This window comes from Sceloporus occidentalis, unplaced genomic scaffold, assembly GCF_023333645.1.
Source record: "Sceloporus occidentalis isolate IW3139 unplaced genomic scaffold, rSceOcc1.0.p SCAF_4, whole genome shotgun sequence".
Classification (NCBI taxonomy): domain Eukaryota; kingdom Metazoa; phylum Chordata; class Lepidosauria; order Squamata; family Phrynosomatidae; genus Sceloporus; species Sceloporus occidentalis.
Window position 1 is genome coordinate 176,272,521 of NW_028316984.1, and position 20,795 is coordinate 176,293,315.

Consider the following 20,795-nt stretch of genomic DNA (forward strand, 5'->3'; position numbering starts at 1 on the left):
TCTGCTTAGGCCCATGTTTTGGATTTCAAAAAAGGTCTCCTAAATTGGCCCCAGGGGGCCAGCAGAATGTGGTGGAAATGCACCTTATTGGATATTATATAATATTAATATAAATGCATGCTTCTTAGTCATGCTCAGAATGGAGGACATTTGGAATTCCTCCTGGACAGAAGGCTGAAATGTAGGATACATATCCAGGAAAAGGAGGATGTCCGGTTACCCTGGAGCAGATGTCCTAACTGTAAAGGAGGACAAGGCATTGCAAAATGTAGGACACTCCAGAAAAAAGTGGAAGACCTCTACATTATTTATATGGTTTCTAATATGTGAATGTTGCATGTGTGTGTAAAAAGAAAAAATGGAGGACATGACAAAAGAAAAGCCAAAACCACTCCAATAATAATAATAATTTTATTCATTTGTAGCTCGCCTTTTCCCCACAACAGGGATTCATGCTTCTTTGTCATGCTCAAAATGGAGGATGTTTTTGGAATTCCTCCTGGACAAAAGGCTGAGATGTAGGACATGTCCTGGAAAGGTGGAGGTCTGGTCATTCTGGACCAGGTGCCATCACTGCAAAGGAGGACAAGGCACTGCAAAATGTTGGACACTCAAGAAAAAAATGGAGGACATGACCAAAAGAAAAGCTAAAAACATTCCTATAAATACAAATCCATGCTCCTTAGTCATGCTCACAATGGAGGACATTTGGAAATTCCGCCTGGATAGAAGACTGAAATGGAGAAAGGAGGACATCTGGGACCAGGTATGTGTGTATATGTAAAAAATGCTTGTTAGTCATCCTCACAATGGAGGACATTTGGGAATTCCGAAAGAAAGAAAGAAAGAAAGAGTGAGAAAGAGGAGAAGGTGTCTGGTCACCCTTAGGGAGAGAGAAAGGAAAGGAAAGAAAGAGAAAGGGAGAGGAGGAGGAAGTGTCTCATCACCCCGAGAGAGAGAGAGAGAAAAGAAAAAAGAGCGAGAGAGAGGGAGGGAGGTATTTGGTCACTCTGAGGGAGAGAGAAACAAAAGGAAACAAAGAAAGGAAGAGAGAGAGATAGAGAGAGGAGGAGGAGGAGGAGAGAAAAAAGAAAAGACAAGAAAGAAGGAGAGAAAGAGAGAGAGAGAGAAGGTGTCTGGTCACCCTGAGGGAGAGAGAAAGAAAGAAAGTGAGGAGGAGGTGTCTGGCCACCCTGAGGGAGAGAGAGAGAGAGAGAGAAAGTGAAGAGAGGTGAAAAGACAAGACAAGAAAGAAGGAGAGAAAGAGAGAGAAAGAGAAGGAGGGAGAGGAGGAGGGGGTGTCTGGTCACCCTGAGGGAGAAAGAAAGAAAGGAGAGCGAGAGAGGGGCGAGTGCCCTGGGTGTGAGGCTGGTGTGCCAAGAGGGCCAGCGGCACATGCCCTGGCACGCCTCCCTGCTGCCTGCCTGCAGTGCCAACCAGGGCTAAGTGAAGGCGGGATAATAATAAGCATGCCTGCGCCATTTCGGGGGAAAGATTAATTTGGTCAGCTAAGCCTTGTCCTTTCCCGCCTTTCTCTCTCTCTCTCTCTCTCTCTCTCCCGCCAGAGGTCAGCGCGGGAGAAGCACCTGCAGCCCCAAGGAGGGAGCCCCCTCCTTCCCTCCCTCCCTCCCTTCCTCCAGGTGAGGAGGCGCCGAGGGAGAGAGAGAGAGAGAGAGAGAGGGACCCAAGGGAGAAGGCGCCCTGAGGAGGAGGAGGAGGAGGAGCGGGGCCAGCCAGGCGCCGGGGGGAAGGTCTGGGGACCCCTTTCCCAGCCCAAAAGCCCAGAGGAAGGAAGGAAGGGAGGAGAGGAGAGGAGAGGAGAGGAGGCTGCCCAGGAGCCGAAGGATGAGGCGGAGGAGGGTAGTGGCCCTGGTGGCCTCTGGAGAGAGCCTGCGAAGGGGGCAAGCCTGGCTCTGAAAGTTTCCCGTGGGATGCTCCTCCTGGATCTCTCTCCCTCTCCCTCTCTCTGGATCCCTTTAGGCTCCAAAGTGTTCACAAGAGCCTTTGGCACCGACACCTTGGAAGAGTCTCAAAGGAGGGGCAAGAAGAGCCTCTGGCATCTCCGACCCTCTTTGGGTCCTGAAAGTCTGCCAGACCCCTTCGCATCCTGACTTTCTTCAGCGTCTGAAAAGACTAGGCAGACGCTCCTTTGGCATCCCGACCCGGCTGCCTCTTGGGATCCCTCCAGCCCCCAAAGGAGGAAGGAGCAAGATCCCTTTGGGGATCCCTTTAGTCTGAAAAAGGAGGTACAAGGCCCCATTTGGCATCCTGACCCGGCTCTCTTTGGGGGTTCGATTCAAAACCGCCCCAAGATCCCTTTGCGCACTGATTCTGCAGACGCCCCTTTAGTCTCCAAAAGGAAGTACAAGATCCCTTGGCATCTCCGGCTCTCTCTTGGGATTCTGCTGGCTCAACCCAGGCGCAGACGGATCCTCCTCCAGAGTCAGCCGCGGCATCTTTGGGTCCTTGGCTCTCGAGGGCGGCGAAAGAGAGAGAGAGAGCCCCTGGCATCCTGACCCTCCTCTCTCTCTCTCTCTCTCGGGATCCTTCTTGCTCTCAGAGGAAGGAGGTGCAAGAGAGCCCTTGGCGTCCTGATTGTTCCAGACTAAAAAAGGAGGGACAGGATCCTTTGGGCAAACCCTGATCCTGCGAAAGTGCTCCAAGATCCCCTTCGCGCACTGGTCTTCTCTTTGGATCCTGAGCCTGGCAGGTGCCACTAGGAGATCCCTTGGCCCCCTGGTTTTTCTCCTCCTCTCCTTCCAGATGGCTCTCCCTTCCCTCTCCTGAAGCGGGGCTCATTCTTGGCGAGGGTGTGGGGGCTTCTCTCCAACGTCGCAGGGGATACTTCCCCCTCTTTCCGAGCCCTGCAGCCGGCGGCGATGGGACGCTGAGAGCAGATCGCGCGAAGAAGGGACTCCGGGTGGCTGGCTCTCCGGGTGGCTTTCTCCGACCCCTCTCCCCTGCTTCCCTCGCCTTCGGTGATGAGGAGGAGGATGCCCCCTTCGGCGGGGATCCCTTCCCAGTAGCAGCCAGCCAGGCTTCTTTCCGGACTCCTGGCCATTTGGGAGAGACGCGGAGGGAGCCAGAGCCGGAGCCCGAGGCCCAGGCAGGTGGCCATGGCTCCTCCGGAGGGACCCAGCCCGGCCAAGGCGGCCCTTCTCAAGCTGAGGAAAGTTCGCAAGAGGCGGGAGATGCTCCTGCCCCAGCTGGGCTTCATCTGCGCCCTGCTCTTCTTCGTCTGGGGCATGGCCAGCCTGCTTCCCAAGCTCGGTAGGTGGAGAAGGAAGGGCCCCTTCCCCGGGGCTTTGAGGGAGAGTTCCTGCATGGCAGAAGGGGTCGGGCTGGAGGGCCCTCGGGCTCTCTGCCAGGTTTTATACACTTGTTTTCTGCTGCTCCAGAGAACGGGACCCAGAGCAAGGGATGCCAACCCCAGGAAAAGAGATCCCAGCTCAGACAGTAAGAGCTGTTTGAGAGGGGAACACACTCCCTCCGAGTGTAGCGGAGGCGCCTTCTGTAAGCAGAGGCTGGATGGCCATCTCTCAGATATGGTTTGATTGCCAGTTCCTGCATGGCAGAATGGGGTTGGACTGGAGGGCCCTTGGGGTCTCTTCCAACTCTGTGATTCTACGTTTGCTGCTTATATGCCCTCAAGTTGTTTCTAACCCTAAGGCTAGGGTTTTCCTGGCAAGATTTGTTCAGAAGGGATTTGCCTTTGCCTTCCTCCAAGGCTGAGAGAGTGTACTGGCTTTGCAAACTGCAGAGTCCTCATTGCCCTCCTGACTGCTTGCCACTGATGGGCTCATGCTCAGTGAATGCTTTCTCGTTTTAATGCCATCACTACATCTTGTGGCAATGAGCTCCATAAGTTTTCAAGGTGTGTGGAGATGTACATCCACCCTGGTTAGTAGTTGGACAGGATAGGAGACTGCAAACAAATACCTCGTGTTGTCAGCTATATTTCAGAGGAAAGAACTGGCAAATCCACCTCTGAGTATTTCTTGCTTGTGAAAACACTTAGCATGGGTTGCCTTAAGTCAGCGGCAACTGGAAGGCATACATATAGAGAAGCAGCCTTTGGCCTCTCCTTTCGCCTCATCTGTACCGGGCCTTAGTCACTTCAGGGATGATACATAAGAGCACATGCCAAATACATGAAGGTAGCCAGGAGTGTTTGATCCCATCAGTGCATATTTCTTCATCAGTACTTAAACAGATGACTTAGGCAACTAGTTCCAGGGCTGCTTTGTGAAGATTTCTTTTTCTTATCAGAGATACCAGGGAAAATTGCACATCAATTTATAAGTCTTTCTTGCAGCAAATAGGTGACTTATGGTATGCAAGGGAACTGATTCTTTCCTTGTAAATCTTAGTCAGATCTGGAGTTGTACATGGGAAACTTTTTATCACAGATCAAATGGAATACAGAACCTGACTTCATAGTGATTTTTGGAAGCAGAAGATCTGAAGTGTGAACGATAGCGTACAGCAGGGGTAGGCAACCTGCGGCCCGCAGGCCGGATGCGGCCCGGCGAGGCCTTGGGACCGGCCCCAGCCCAGTCCTGCCACCGATTGCCGCCGGGGCCTTTGGGGGGCAATTGTCTATAGAAGCCTCAGAAACACGCATTTATATTAACATTTTTTAAAAAATCAGCAAATTTTTTCGTGTGTCCTCCATTTTTTTTAAAAAAAGTGTCATCCATTCGAAAATTTTGTCTTACATTTGTCCTGGTTTATTTATATATTTATATTTAATTTTTTTAAAAAAATATTTAATTATTTATTTTTTGGCTTTGGCCCCCCAGTTGTCTGAGGGACAGCAACCCGGCCCCCGGCTCAAAAAGATTGCCTACCCCTTGTGTACAGTGTCCAAAGGGTGTGGGAGAGCACAGCAATCAATGGCAGTAATAGCGTAATATAACACTGAATGACTTTAGGAATCATGATTTGGTGTCTTTTATTAATTAGTACAATGCGTAAAAATGACAGTTACCACTGAATGAACTTTTATTGGACAAGGATTTTGCTTTGTAAGTGATGATGATCACCATCATATGAACTTGATTGTTCCCTTATGAAGAGTCCCTTGTAAGCTGATTTGTATAAAACTTGGTGAAACCCACCCCCCAACAACAACCCAACTCTGGGAAATGCTTTCTTTCTTTCTTTCTTTCTTTCTTTCTTTCTTTCTTTCTTTCTGTCCTTCCTTCCTTCCTTCCTTCCTTCCTTCCTTCCTTCCATAGGCTTAGAATATTAATTCCAAATTGGGCAGATTACAACTAGGGTTGCCAAATCAACCATTTTAAAACATAAAAATAAGCAGCCATGAATCTTTGCTGTCTGCTGAGTAGAGTTTGATGAAGCTGTGGCAGATCAGAATTCAGTGATCCAAAGCACACTGCAGAAATAATCCAGTTTGAGAACTGCCCTGGCTCAATGCTAGGGAATTCTGGGAACTGTAGATTTGTGAGACATTTAGCTTTCTCTGTCAGAGATCTCTGACATTAAACTACAATTGCCAGGATTACCTAACACTGAGCCAGGACACTTAAAACAGTCTCAAACTGGATTGTTTTCTGCAGTGTGTTTAGGACCAGAGTCATCAGATGCAGTCCTTTAAAATACTGCAGGCTCTTAAATAAATGGACATCTGGCAGTCTCTAGTCCCCAGAGGTGATGGCACCATCCTTCTTCACCCCTCCGCTAGGGTTCCTGTACCTTTAACAAGAGAAGAAATTTGGCAAGTATACTGGCTTCTTCCTTTAATAACTGAGATGTTCCAAACAGCCTTCTGCCAGGTAGTTATTAAGTGAATGATCTGTGAGACCAGGAACTGGCAGCTGTTCTTAACTTGGACCCATCCGTGGGTGTGTTCTCGGTGATTATGCTAATAGTAGGTGTTGCAGAAAATAGAACATTAAAGACAAGAGATGTTGAGTAGAAGAGGTGCATGTGGCCACTGAGCAAAAGAAAATTTCCTTTTGTGGTTTCTGTCCTGAAAAGCTGGTATCATTTAGTGGCTCATGCTACAATCCTATGTGGCAGGGGTGGGCAGCCTCCTTGGGTCTAGGGACTACTTTTCTCACCTGGGGCATTCTAGAGGATTGCAGTCAAAATTATTAAAAAATGGAAAACAAAAACCAAACAATAGTGAAAGTGTTGAGAATCACAGAGTTGGAAGACACCACAAGGACCATCCAGTCCAACCCCTGCCATGCAAAAACTCACAATCAAAGCATCCCCGACAAATGGCCATCCAGCCTCTGTTTAAAGACCCCCAAAGAAGGAGACTCCACTACTCTACAAGGGAGTGTGTTACATAGTCGAACAGCTCTTACTGTCAGGAAGTTCCTCCCTAATGTCGAGGTGGAATCTCTTTTCTTGTAGCTTCCATCCATTGTTCCAGGTCCTATTCTGTGGAGCAGCAGAAAACAAGCTTGCTCCATCCTCAGTATGACATCTCTTCAAATATTTAAATGTGGCTGTCATGTCACCTCTTAACCTTCTCTTCTCCAAGCTAAACATACCCAGCTCCCTGATCTGCTTCTCATAGTGCAATCTACTTCTAGTTTTGAAAAATAGGGTGATTTTTTTAAAATGTTGAACAGTGGGGTATGTGTGAGAGAAAGATTGATTTAAAAATTGGCAATTACATAGCTGCTGTGGCTGCATCCTATGGGATCATGGTATTTGTAGTTTGATGATGAGGCAGGAGAGGAGCTCCATAGCTGAGAATACAGAATATCTTTCCCTAAACTGCAACCTCAGGATTCCACAGGCTGCAACTGTGGCAATTAAAGTGGAATCACAGTGTCTCAAAAACAGTGCTGTGGGTTGTATGCAGCCCCAGGGCCATGCTTTGCCCATTCCTCTTATACACATTTGCCTAGGAGTAAGCTCCACTGAACGTAATAGGATTTACTTCTGACTAAACATGCATAGGCTTGTGTTGTGCCCTTCTAAGCTGTACACTGGCCAGTTTCCAAGTCAAACCATACTGACTTTAGATTTTGGGGTTGCCTCCTGGTGGTACATAATTGGTGGGTTGTTTTCATTGGCAAGAGACGTAGGACACTGTGAAATATAGTTGTACCCAAATGTAAAGGAAGCTAATGCAAGCAAGACAAGACACACATTTTCTGGAAGGACATCAATTTCCAACTCTCAGGTGGTACAGCTAAAAGGCAGTTTTACCATGCTGGATGCCAGGACTTTCTTTCAGTGGCATAGAGATGTTGAAGACTGAAGGAAATTTAAAGATTATTGCTAAAGTCATTGCCTGAAAGGTTTGTTTGGTTTTCTCAAACCTCAGCTTTTAGTCTTCCAGCCTTCAGTCCCCAGAGTCTGCTCTATTTCTTCAGGACACCAGGCAGGCATCTTTTGTATTACCCAGGTACATGTTCCTTGTAAAGGGAGATGCTAGGGCTTGAGTTTGGGCTTTCTCTATGCAACATGTATGTGTTACCCAATCCTATCCCTAAAGGAAGCTGCTGTTATTTAAACCTCAGTACTATGGATACAAATATGCATATGTACGTGATACATGTAGCTGCAGTTACTAGTGGGAAATTGTGGACGAATGAAACACCTTAGCCTACAGAATTGGAAGGGTTCTCAAAAGTAATCTAATCCAATCACCTACCAATGAAGGAACCCACACCTAAACTATCCTTAACCATTCACCATCTGCCCTCTCTTTGGAAGCCTCCAACAAAGGAGAACTCACCATCTTCTGAAATACCGTAGTCCTTTCCACTGTTAAAGATTTTGTACTATCAGGTTTTTCCCAATGTTTAGACATAATCTCCTTTCTTATCATTTGAGTCCATTAATTTTGTGTCTGCAAGTTTGTTCTGTCTCCAGGTATTTGAAGATGGTTAACATATCACCTCTCCGTCTTCAACAGCCTAAACAAGCCTAGATTCATAAGTTGTTTCCCATGGGGCTTCATTTCCAGACCCTTTATGATCATGGTTGCCATCTTCTGGACATGTTCTAGCTTGTCAATATTCTTCTTAAACTGGACATAGTACTCCCATTGGTGTCTGAATGGAGGAGAATAGAGTGAACACGTAAACATGTGAAATGCATTATATGGATATAAAACAGAGCTAGGCAATTTGTGATTCTCAACATATTGCTGAAGTACAGGCCCCATCAGCCCTAGCCAACACAGAAATACCCAGTGATGAGGAATGATGAGACTTGCAGTTCATCAACTTCTAGAGAGTCACATCCCTAACAGAGAGTATTACAGTATTACTTCTGCATTTGTTTTTATTCCATCCCAAAATTAGGTAGATATCAGTAAGATAAATATCTAATTATTAGCAGTCTAGTCATGTAGCACTTTTGAGACTAACAGAAAGAAAGAAGTTGGCAGCATGAGCTTTCGTAGGCTGAAGTCTACTTCCTCGGATGCATTTGGGCCAAATTTGGACCAGATGCATCTGAGGAAAGCTCATGATGGCAACTTCTTTCTTTCAGTTAGTCTCAAAGATGCTACAAGATCTCTCTGTATACTGATTCTACAGACTAACATGGCTATATCTTTGAATATTAGCAGGCTAAATATCTAGTTGGATTAGTGATTTGAGGTTTGAACTACAATTCTGGAGACAAGGCTTCAAATCCCCACTCAGCCATGGAAACCCAATAGGTGACCTTGAGGAAGTCACACTCTGTATGCCCTGAGAAAACTCTGTGATAGGTTACCATAAGTCGAAAATGACTTGAAGGCACACAGTGGCACAACAAAATACTTAAAATCAGATCCAAAAAATGTGCTGCAAGTTTTTCCTGAAACCCCAGATGTGTGACAAGCACCAAAGAATTCTCCAAGCATGCTCTTGCTAAATTGATTTGGAGAAAATATAGTGTTGCTAAGAGAATGCTATTGATTTGCTTTAGAGATTTTATGATAGAACAGGGCCTAAGATTTGCAGGCCCTGACAATGGCTGAATCTGCACTGTGAAAATAATGCAGTATGGCACTGTTTTAACTGTCATGGCTCAGTGCCATAGAATTCTGGGATTTGTGGGATGTTTAGTCTTCTCTGGTGCCACAACAAACTACAAATCCCAGAATTCCATAAAATGAAGTCATGGAAGTTAAAGCAGTGTCAAACTGCATTATTGCTGCAGTGCAGATTCTGCCAATGTTAGGAAGAAATCAAAACCAGCTTCTTGAATTGATTTCAAATAGTTATCATGAGTTCCAGGGTATCCTCAACTCTTAACTGTTGAGGATTCAGATAGATTTCTCCAGGAAAGCCTGCCTTTCCCAACTTGATGCCCTTTAGATCTGCTGGACTGCAGTTTCCTCCATTGTAGGCAGCATGCCCAAACTTGCTAAGGTCTCAAAGGTATTGCTGTGTTAGTGTGGAAAATCAGTATGCAAAAGGATTTTGTAGCATCTTTTGAGACTAACTGAAAGAAAGAAGTTGGTAGCATGTTCACTTGCTTTGCATGCTGACTAGGGATTGTGAGATTTGTAATCCAGATGGAAGAAAGGCAGCAAATCATGGAAGGATGCTATAAGAAGTTGCAATTTATCCCACCCATACTTCTACAATTTATTTTTTAAATGACATTTAATGTTCTGTGGTTCTTGGTGAGTTCTCTATTCTCATTCAGCTGTTTATAGAACTCTTGGAGAGGATTTGATTCATTTAAATAAGTTTATTTAGAGCATGGTGGTTACTTCTGCAAACCTTAAGGTTCCTTGCAAAAATGCTAATAACCACCATCTGTGGAATTGTTTAGAGCTTCTAACTGCATGGTTGGAGCATTTCACATTTTATTACTTGTGTTTATAGCTTGCTTATCAGAAAAAGGTCAGTTGAACTTTGTGATTAACTGTAAGTCTTCCTTTCTTACCATTTGTAATTTATTAAACCATTGTCCTTTTCAGATCTGAAGATCTGTAAACACCAGAAAGGAGAATTGCACCAAATCATCTCAAATATGAAGTACAGATTGTTGCTGAAGAGTGAATGCAGAGGCATCATTTTAACAATAGAGGAGGTGGTTTGATAGAACCATTGCTGCTGTCAAGTACAGTACTTTGACCCTGTTTTGCAAGTTGTAGGTCTGCTTGAGGCTGAACTAGAGAAATACAGGGATCTAAACAGGGTTAGCATGCACATAATATTACCATAACTCGTTGAGTTTTATAACAGGTTATAAAACATTTTTAACTTTTTCCTTCAGTATGCCGTATGAAGTATCAGTGCATGTAGGCTTTAAAATGTTGTTGTGTGTTTTCAAATAGTTTCTGACTTATGGAAACCCTAAGGCGACCTTATTATAGGGTTTTCTTTGTTCAGAGGTGGTTGCCTTTGCCTTCCTCTGAGGCTGAGAGACTGTGATTTTCTTAAGGTCATCCGGTGGGTTTCCATGGCTGAGCAGAGATTCAGACCCTGGTCTCCAGAGGCTTAGTCTGATGCTAAAACTACACTGGCTTTCTTAAAAATGTGTGTGTTTCTTGAGAAACAGCAATGGCTGGAGAAATTCCATTTGATGTTCAAGGGCAGGAATGAGCCTGAGAATGAGCCTCCTTGGGAAAGGGAAGCAATTTGCTGGTCCAGGATTTAATTTGCAAATGAGGTCTGGATTCACAATGCAGGTTAAAAAAACTGCTTTGAGAGGGTTTTCAGATGCTGAGCCTGTCTTCACATAGAAGTGCAGGTAAATGTGTGCAATTTGTATAGGGTCATATTTAAAGCTTAATTCTGGCAATTGAAACTTAGCTAACAGAACAATCCTAATGATGGGAAAGTGTGTAGTGTCCCTTTCCAAGCCCCACAAGTTCCTGCTAGCCAGGGAAAGGACAGAACTTGGAAGAGTTACTTTTTAAAGACTTTTCAATGAATGAATGAATCTTAATTTAGGTCAATGACCAGAAAACCTTTGGACTTTTGTAGTTGTTATGTACCTCTGATTTATGGTAACACTATCATAGGGTTTTCTTGGCAGGTTTTATTCAGAGGCTGAAAGAATGTGGCTTTCCCAAGGTCACTCAATAGGTTATTATAGTTGAGTGAGGATTTGAATTCTGGTCTCCCAGAGTCCCATTCCAAAACTCAGACCACTATACTATGCTGACAGTTTTTGAGGTGTGGAGAACTATAGCTTCTGAAACCCCTGGCTAGTATGTCCACTTGGATTCTGGAAATTGTAGTCCAAAAATGACATTTTCAAGTTCTGCTCAAGGGAAGTGGGCACACCACCATTGCCTCCAAGGGAAAGGAATTTACTACAGTTTGGACTCACACAATTTGCAGCCCTGTGGGGCTGTACATTACAAACAGTATCTTAAGCAAAGTAGAGCATCATCCAAACTCCACCAAACAGTGATACCTTTATTGGGCCAAAGAAAATGCACATTATACATGCTGCAAACTTTCAAAGCTCCTCTGGCTGTTTCATCAGGCAAAGGTGTTAAAGATGATACAGGATATTTTTTAAAAATGGATGATATTAGTCATAGCCCAGCATTAGGTTAAGCTGTTGTACGTGTAGACCTGAGTTCAGATGGTTTGGAAGGGAATTCATGCAGGTGGTACCCTCCTCTTTCTGGCCATGTGGGTGCTCGGAAATTTAGTCCAGGAAATAAACTTTAAATTCCATTTGCAAGATAAAAGGCTACTGCCTTTGAGATCCAATTTATCTCAAATCCTTCATGAGGCCACAAACCCTTTCTTACGAAAAGAATCCAGGGCTTCAAGCATCCATGGCTTGAAAATGTATTTTTAAAAAGTATAAATGCCAAATAGCAAACTTTGATTTTCCATTTCATATAAGGGACACCATTTTGCTGTGCCATTATATTTAATGGGACTTGAGCATCCACAGATTTTGTTATCCACAGGGGATCCTGGAACCAAACCCCAGTGGATAACAAGGACCCACTGTACATTAAACATGAATTTTGTTATATCAGCAGACCAGAGAGGCTATGATGTCTGCTGTTAAATCTCAGCAAATCCAAGTCTTCTATAAATAACAACATTTATTAATAGCATTGGAGAGGAAAATTTGGGATATACCTTGGTAACACTGTAGCCACAATGGTGGAAAGCACTACTGTTATTCAAGGAAGATCTTTGTGGACAAATTTCCCTTTCTGGAGAGGAACATACAGATGGGATGTCTTTACACATGAATGTGTTCAGGGACCAGAGAATTGCACCGTACTTTTTCAGTTCACTAGTAAGTGGAATTTGAACTCCATTTTATTCAGTACATTGATCTAAAATTAGAGCTATGATAGCAATAAATTTATTATAGGTAACAGCAATAAATCTATTTTGGGACAACCTAGAAGCTTTATAATCTGAATAGTTTATGAAGTACATTTTGTTCTATGATGAAGTTCAGACCTTATCAATATGTGTAGCATATCCTGTTTGCAAGCTTGGATAAACCCCTATCTGCCAATTGTTTGTCTTTTTCCCCGGTCCAAGGATCACTGTGGAACATCAAGCCAGAACTCCCACATGCCTTGATTCTGTTTCATGCTCTGTTCTGTGTTTCAACTTATATTTCTGTTTGGTGCTGGAAATCTCTTTCCCCAATCCAACTGTAGGAAGGAATACAGAATTCCTACAGCCCAATATCAATTTCTGTGTATCTTTGTTTAATTTCAACTAGATTAGTGGCCTCTCCTATGAGGGAAATTTAATGTTACATGGCTCAACTATGACATACAAAAAAATTCAATATTTAGACTTTTTTTGTAATCCCAGTTGAATCATGGTTCATATAACTACAAATGAGCCAGCATGGACCTTAGTCTTACATATTGCCTATCCTTTGTGTGCTTTCCCTTTTGATTAAACCATAGTTTTGCATTATGTATGAACTCAGGAATCTCTGGTCTTATCCCAATTCGAATTATTTATCCAACCAGAAATAACAAATTGCAGATTTTTCCTGGCTTGTTTTCACTAACTATGGTTTGAATAAACCACTGTTTCTTGTATTCATAAGTAATGTGAAACAGTGATTTAGGGTGGGTCCACACTGGCCAGAATACTCCAGGCTGCCCCCAGAGCATTCTGTCCCTGACACTGCCCTGACATCCCTCCCATTACCTGCACATTCTGTAGTGATGTCAGAGAGCTGACTACACAGCGTCATGCTCTGCTGTCTATTGCTTCTGGCACAAATTTCTCCCCCTGAGGCCAGAAATGAAGTGCCCAGTGTTGATTACATACATGTATAGACAGCCCCCCAGCATTGCTCCAGAGGGTTCTGGATTTTCTGGGAAGATCCAGAGTAAAAGATGAATACAGTTCACCTTTCACATTTGCAGTTTTGATTTTTGCAAATTCAATTATTCACATTTTTGATTACCATATATCTCTAAGTCAAGGGTAAAATTTAGGGCCACATAACAAAGGATCTAAACAATGAAGCAAAAGAAAACAGTACCAAAGAACTTAGAAAATTCCAGCAGACATAGCTTTAGTGCTCACATTAAAGGCTGGATGGATGGAGAATAGAGGTGTGTCAGTGCTTCCAGGACAGATTATGCTCTTGCTTTTCACCAGGGGATGGTTCCTTTTTAAAAATAAGAGTTAAAGTAACTAACATTGACCTGTGCATAAGTCGACTCTGGTTTTTGGGGTCAAGTTTTGGACTAAAATTTCTAGATTTATACATGAGTATATACAGTAATATCTAGGAATCTCTAGGTCCTCCAGCACAACTTTACCAGAAGTTGACCATAGAATTGTGGTGGAGAACCTAGAGGTATCTAGAGAAAACAGTTCTCTGGGCATTTGTAGCCCCCCTAGTATGATTATGTGATCACCTTCCGGCAGACGTTGGTCATAAAGTTGCACTGGAGGACCTGGAGATCCCTAGAGAGTTGTTCTCTCAGGTAAAAAAAAAGTGTTTTTTTATTTGCAGATTTCCACATTCACGAGCATCCTTCACCCCTAACTCCAACAAATCTGAAGGGACCACTGCAATTTAAATTCATGTTAAGGGAAGAATGGCCCACATTTGCTGTGGGACTGCCTTTCCCATGTGTGGACAGCCTGCAGTCCAAACTTCTGAATAGGATGACATGGGGGTGGGGGTAGAAACCACTGCAAATGGCCTATGTGGTCATGATTTTAGACAAAGCAGTAGCAGAAATTTTAATTCTCCTTCTGTCATAGAGCCTTATCACACCGAGGTTTTTGCAGCTTTTTGCAGCTCAGATCCGATGTGACTGCGGGTCCAACAATGTGAATTCATGTTATAACGTGAATGTTTTATCAGACGCGATTCCTTTCTATGGGAGCTGCTTATGTGGCACTTTCGCAGTAAAGCCAAAGTGACTCCTCCTTTTGATGAATTCGGAAAAAAGTGAATTCACAGAATGAGCTTTCAAGCTCACTTCGATTTCACTCCAAATTGGTCTGGTGTGGAATGCAACTTTGCCTCTGCTCTGGTACACCACCACAAACCCCCCGGGTTGCAAATTTCCTATGATGCAGCGCTGCAATTTCCCCCCATTTCCTTTCGGTGGTTCTTTCACTTTCAGGAAAACTTTCAGGGAACTCATTTTTGGGGAATATATATATGTGTGTATGTTCGTGAATGTGAATATACAGATATGTCTGTCTGTCTATCTATCTATCTATCTATCTATCTATCTATCTATCTATCTCTGTGTTGAAATTGCCGAAATTGAAGGGAAAATAAAAAAGGGAGATGAAGAAGACACAGAAATATTCACGAGGCAAATATTCACGCAATTACGCAAAACAGGGAACAAGAACCTGTGCCCCTTTTCACCCCGTAAACATACAAGGTCACGATGCATTCAGACCCCCACTGAGAATGCGCAAGGGTGCAGATTCGAATAGTTGAATCCCACCGGTATGGTAATATAATTTGCACTCACTCCGCTTTGCTTGAATCTGCATCACATGACTTGCCTTGGATTCGATTCCCCCTCGATTTGGAAGGGCAATGGAAGGGCAACCAGGTGTGATAAAACATTCACGTTATAATGTGAATTCGCATAGCTGAACCAAGAGTCACCCTGGATCTGAAGTGCAAAAACCTCCGTGTGATAAACACCATATACAAAGGGAGTAGGTGATCAGTCAGTAGTCATCACAGTTCATCACCATAATCTATGTTAGGACATTATCACACTAGCGAACTCGCACTGACAAATAGGATTTAAAGTAGATTTAAATTAAAGAAAACTTGCAAATGCGGGAAGTTTATCACACAATGTTTTGCCAGATCAGAAATAATGCGAAAATAAAGGGAATGTAAAGGGAATAAAAATGGCAGCTTTTTACTTTTGGGAAGTTCCGAGAGTAAAAAGCTGCCGTTTTTGTCCCCTTTAAGTTCACTTTATTTTCACATTGTTCCTGTTTGGTGAAGCATTGTGTAATAAACTTGCCGCATTTGCGGGTTTTTAAAAATTTAAATCTACTTTAAATCCCGTTTCTTGCTAGTGTGATAAGGTTCTTAGGGCTAGTCAATTACAGTGTTACAGATGTTTTTAGCCTGAAGGTTCCCTCACCCCTAGCCAGTATAGCCCTTGGTAAGGCATTATGGGTACCGCAGCACAACCATATGTTGAGGAATACAATTGACCACTTGTGTTCTAAATAATCTAAGTGGCCCCTGCACCTCTAGTCCAAATTTTTGGCTCTACACTAACTCAGGTAGTTTGGGATTTACCATTGGAACACAGGATGTGTCCTTAAAAACAGAGTTGGACCATCCATACATCTGGCACAGTTTGTCAACTCTGGAATGTCTAAGGATTCAGGCATGTTTCTTTCCTAGTCCTATATGGAGATACTTTCTTTAGTGATCAGCCAAGCATTAACCAAACCTGTTTAGCTGCTGAAGTCAGCCTAGAGCCAATGCTCATTAGTTCATTATCAACAGTGACTTCACCTTCTAAACTGAGATTCCTGACTCACTGATTTCTGCTAGGATGGGGGCTGGGGTTGGAAGCCGTGCTCTGGGCACTGGACCACCATGGCAGTATTTTATCTGTATAACAGAGCTCAGGCTGAGTTTCTCAGTCTGTATCATAGGAATCCCCTTCATTCAAGTAAAAACAGTCTGGACATCCCAAAGATGCGCAAGCAGTTTGCACTGTACATTGCTGTAGTGTGAGTGTGGGAGTCATGCTTGGTAGTCTCTTGTCACAGTACTAATCAAGTCTGAGTCTTAGGTCCAAAACACATGGCAAAAATAATTCAACTTGAGACAACTTTAACTGCCCTGGCTCAGTGCTAGGGAATCCTAGGAACTGTAGTTTACGGTATTATCTCTCTGACAGAGAAGGTTAAATAGCTCACAAAACTACAGTTCCCAGAATTCCCTAGCATTGAGCCAGGGCAGTTAAAGTGGTCTCAAACTGGATTATTTCTGCAGTGTGTTCTGGACTTCAATTTCCAAAATCAGAAAATATAGTAAAGCGGTTGGTATATGTGTGTGACCTGTTTCAAAGGTCAGAGACAGATACTGTATTTAGATTTATTTTAATGCTTGCATGTTGGCCTTTATGCATATTAAATTTACATTTTCTAGTGATGCAGGAATAACCTAACAATGTTGATATTTGTGAGTGAGCAATCTTCTCTCTGTTTGTCCCATTCCTCTTGATATATGTGCATATATACACACAAACACCTGCAGATTATTCATGATTGCGTAGTTGTTGATTCCAGCAAAAAAAATATCAAATTCTGTGGATAATATGCATATAAAAATATAAAAGGAAGAGAAGGGAAATGATTTATTTTAGCATGAGGGCTCATGGAGATACAGTGCTGTGTGTCTTGAAGTCATTTCCAACTGATAACAATCCTAATATGACCCTATCTATCATGGGGTTTTCTTGGCAGGATTTCTTGAAAGGAGGTTTGCTATTGCCTTCTACTGAGAGAGTGTGACTTGCCCAAAATCACCCAGTGGGCTACCATGGCTGAGTGGGGATTTGAACCCTTGTCCCTAGAGTCTTAGTCCAACCACACTGGTTCTCTTTATTGAAATGCACCTGGGGAATGTGGATTGCAGTCTACAAAAACATGTGCTAAAATAAATTTGTATGGAGAAAAAAAAACTTTTGAAAATCTTCTATTCAATGCTATGGCAAAGATTAGTAAGCAGGAGGATGTAGACAAAACTCTAGTCTTTCACATATTAAGCTCATGAAGTCTTTGTGAATTTTGTATTCTAGTGGATATTTCGGCCCATGGAAATGATTGTACAGTACTTGCAAAACCAGAATCCATATATTTGCATTCACTTCCATTTTTGTGCTCAAATAAACACATTATATTACACTAGGTGAGTCCATTTTTACTTATTATTTTCTCCTGTTGTTGTTTGGATTGGATAGGTTTAGCTTGGTTTTAAAATGTGCAGCTCCAGCCCATTGATTGGGTTCATGTTTAGGGTTGCCATTAGTCAGGGCCTCCAAACCGGGACAAATGTAGGACAAAATTTTCAAATGTAGGACCTATTTTTTTTGGGTCCTACATTTGAAAAAGAGCCTCGCTGAGGGGAGGATTCCTTCTCCGCTTGGGCTCCGTTCACGGAGCCCAAGCGGAGAAGGAATCCGCCCCCAGGGAGGCATTCTTTTCCCCTTGGACTCCGTTTTTGCCAACGGAGCCCAAGGGGAAAAGAATCTCTCCGCTCAGCGAGGATTCCTTCTCCGCTTGGGCTCCGTTCACGGAGCCCAAGCGGAGAAGGAATCCGCTCCCTTTCCCGGCCTCTGTGGAGGCTTGGCCTTCACAGAGGCCTGGAAAGAGGGAGGAGAGCCAGGCTGCCTCCCTCGGCGGCGGAGGCCAAGCAGGGAAGGGGCCTCGCTCATGCGAGGCTCCTTTCCCGGCCTGGGGTCCGTCGCAGGGGGGGTGTCCCGGGGGCGGGGCCAAACCGGGGCGGGACCGTGCGGACCTGTCCCAAACCGGGAAAGTCCCGCCCCCAGGCGGGATATGGCATCCCTATTCATGTTCCTTTCTGTTGCATTGCCTTAGCCAGTTGTATATGTGTGAACCCAGGGTCTCTGTGACAGGAACTGTGTTAACTGTCTCCACTTGTACTGCTAGCACTTTCTGTGAACATTTGAAGTGCAAGTTCCTACTGGGCTTCTTTAGACCACTTTGAACTTGTCTCTGCACAGTACCTGTGAAACCATTTTTGAAGAGAACCCATGTGTTAATTGAGAACAACGTAGAGTTCTATATGGGTATTTCTCTGACTGCTATGACAGTCTGGATGTTGAGTTAGTTGACAGTGACAAAGGCAGTTGCTTTCCTTTTGAGGACTTTTGTTTGTATCTTGAATAAGAGAATTCTACTGTCAATTATTTTAATTGCTTTATTTGCCCCTGCTCAGAATCAGTGGGTGGGGAACATGTATGTGATTTCCTAAAGAAGTTAAGAAGAGCTGGATCAAATGGAAGGCCTTTCTAGTCCAGCATTCTGTTTACCCAGCAGCCAGCCAGATAGAGGCCTATGGAAATCCCACAAGTAGGACATAGAATCATAGCGTTGGAAGAGACCACAAGTGCCATCCAGTCCAACCCCCTGCCATACAGGAACTCTCAGTCAAAGCATACCTGACAGATGTCCATCCAGCCTCTATTTAAAAAGTTCCAAAGAAGGAGATTCCATCACTCTCTGAGGAAGTGGAGTTTATCGCATCGCGTTCCGAGAACATTTTTGGAACCCGATTGGAACAGAACACTTTCAACTTTACCGCACGTTTTTGTCCCCATCGGGTTCCCATCGGGTTCCCATCGGGTTCTACATACCCCGCAAAGTGTTCCATATGTGTTCCTCGGAGGGAACGGATGAGAAAGTGATCCAAGCTTGTGGAAACGTTTTTAAAACGGTCCAAGAAATGTCAGAGCGGTAATGTAATCCGTTCTTACTTCCGTTCCCATGTTCTGCCTTGTTGTGATTGGCTGAAAGGACTTCCCTCCCTGCATTCTGTTTCCCAAGCTCTAGCCTGGCCCTGGATGGGGCTCCTCGACTGCAGAGTCCTCCAAAGCTTGGCTGGAGCTTGAGAGAGGCTGTCTCCCCAGCTCTAGCCTGGCCCTGGACAAGGTTTAAAAATGTAGGACCTTCTTTTTAAAATTTCCTGGCCAGGAAATTTTTTTTTAAAAGTCCTACATTTTAAAACATTGTCCTACATTTTTCCTAGTTTGGAGGTCCCCAGGGATGGCAACCCTATGTTTATGTATATGTATAACATTTATATATATATGTGTGTGTGTGTGTCTAAAAGTATACATACAATATATATACAATATACATATTTTAAATATGTAATATATACAAAATATATATTATATATAATATAAATATATTACACACAATATATACATATATATGCATATTATATATATATATATATATATATATATATATATAAATATATAATTGCAGACTATATGTGTTTATACATGTGTGTGTGTGTGTGTGTGTGTGTGTGTGTGTGTGTGTCTATATGTATCTTGTATATAAAAAGATTAGGTTGTGTTTGCACAAATATCTCCCTGTAAAAGCCTTTTGTTCTGTGTATGTGGTACTCATGAACAAGAATACACAGTTACAAATACGCATGTGCAAATATTGAAACGTTCTCATACTTATCACGCTTCCTATAAGGACAAATGCGGTAAATTGTGTTCCCGTTACGTTCTCGGAACGCTTTACATTTTCGAATGCGATAATATCCGTTCCCATAACGTTACATCTTGAAACGTTTTCGGAACAGAATAGAAACGTTTCAGGCACTGATGCGATAACCTTCAGTGTGTTCCACTGTCAAACAGTTCTTACTGTCAGGATGTTCCTCTTAATGTTGAGGTGGAATCTCTTTTCTTGTAGCTTTCATCTATTGTTCCGGGTCCTATTCTCAGAAGCAACAGGAAACAAGCTTGCACAATCCTCAATCTGACACCCCTTCAAATACTTAAACAGGGCTGTCATATTATCTCTTAATCATCTCTTCTCCATGCTAAATATACCCACTCCCTAAGTCTCTCCTCATAGGGAATGGTTTGCAGACCCTTCTCCAGTTTGGTAGCCTTCCTCTGGACATACTCCAGCTTGTCAGCATCCTTTTTGAACTGTGGTGCCTAGAACTGGACACAGTATTCCAGATGAGGCCTGACCAAAGCAGAATTGAGTGACACTATTACATCCCTTGATCTAGACACTATACTCCTATTGATGCAGCCTAGAATCATGTTGGTCTTTTTAGCTGCCACATCACAGTGTTGAGTCATTTTCAACTTGTGGTCTACTAGGATGCCTAGATTCCTTTCACATGTAGTCTTGTTAAGCCAGGTTTCCCCCATCCTATCTGTGCATTTCATTTTTCTGCCCTAAGTGCACTACCTTACATTTTTCTGTGTTGAAAATTTAGGCCATTTTGAATTTTCATCCTGTCCTCTGGGGTATTAGCTGTCTCCTCTAATTTTGTGTCATCTGCAAATTTGATAAGCATGCCCCCTATTCTTTCATCTAAGTCATTGATAAAGATATTGAATAGCACTGGGCCCAGGACAGAACCCTGAGGCACCCTGCTGTTCACTTCTCCTCAGGATGAAGATGAGCCATTGCTGAACATCCTTTGGCTTTGGACGGTCAACCAATTATAAATCCACCTAACAGTTGTATTGTCTAACCCACATTTTACTAGCTTGTTTGTAAGAATATCATGGGGGACCTTGTCAAAGGCCTTACTGAAATCAAGATATGCTATGTCTACCGCATTCCCTTCATCTACCAAACTAGTAATTTTATTAA

The 20,795-nt window shown here is 43.4% G+C and overlaps 1 protein-coding gene across 2 annotated transcripts in view; it reads left to right on the forward strand.

Annotated features, from left to right (window-relative positions):
• The first annotated feature begins 2,929 nt into the window (after positions 1 to 2,929).
• The window catches only part of SLC24A4 (solute carrier family 24 member 4), a 165,121-nt gene continuing 147,255 nt past the window's right edge, over positions 2,930 to 20,795 (forward strand). For both annotated transcript variants that reach the window (XM_089522417.1, XM_089522418.1), the window contains exon 1: positions 2,930 to 3,270. In XM_089522417.1, coding sequence (XP_089378543.1) covers positions 3,117 to 3,270 — 154 coding nt within the window. In that variant the 5' untranslated portion in view covers positions 2,930 to 3,116. The remainder of the gene's footprint in view (positions 3,271 to 20,795) is intronic.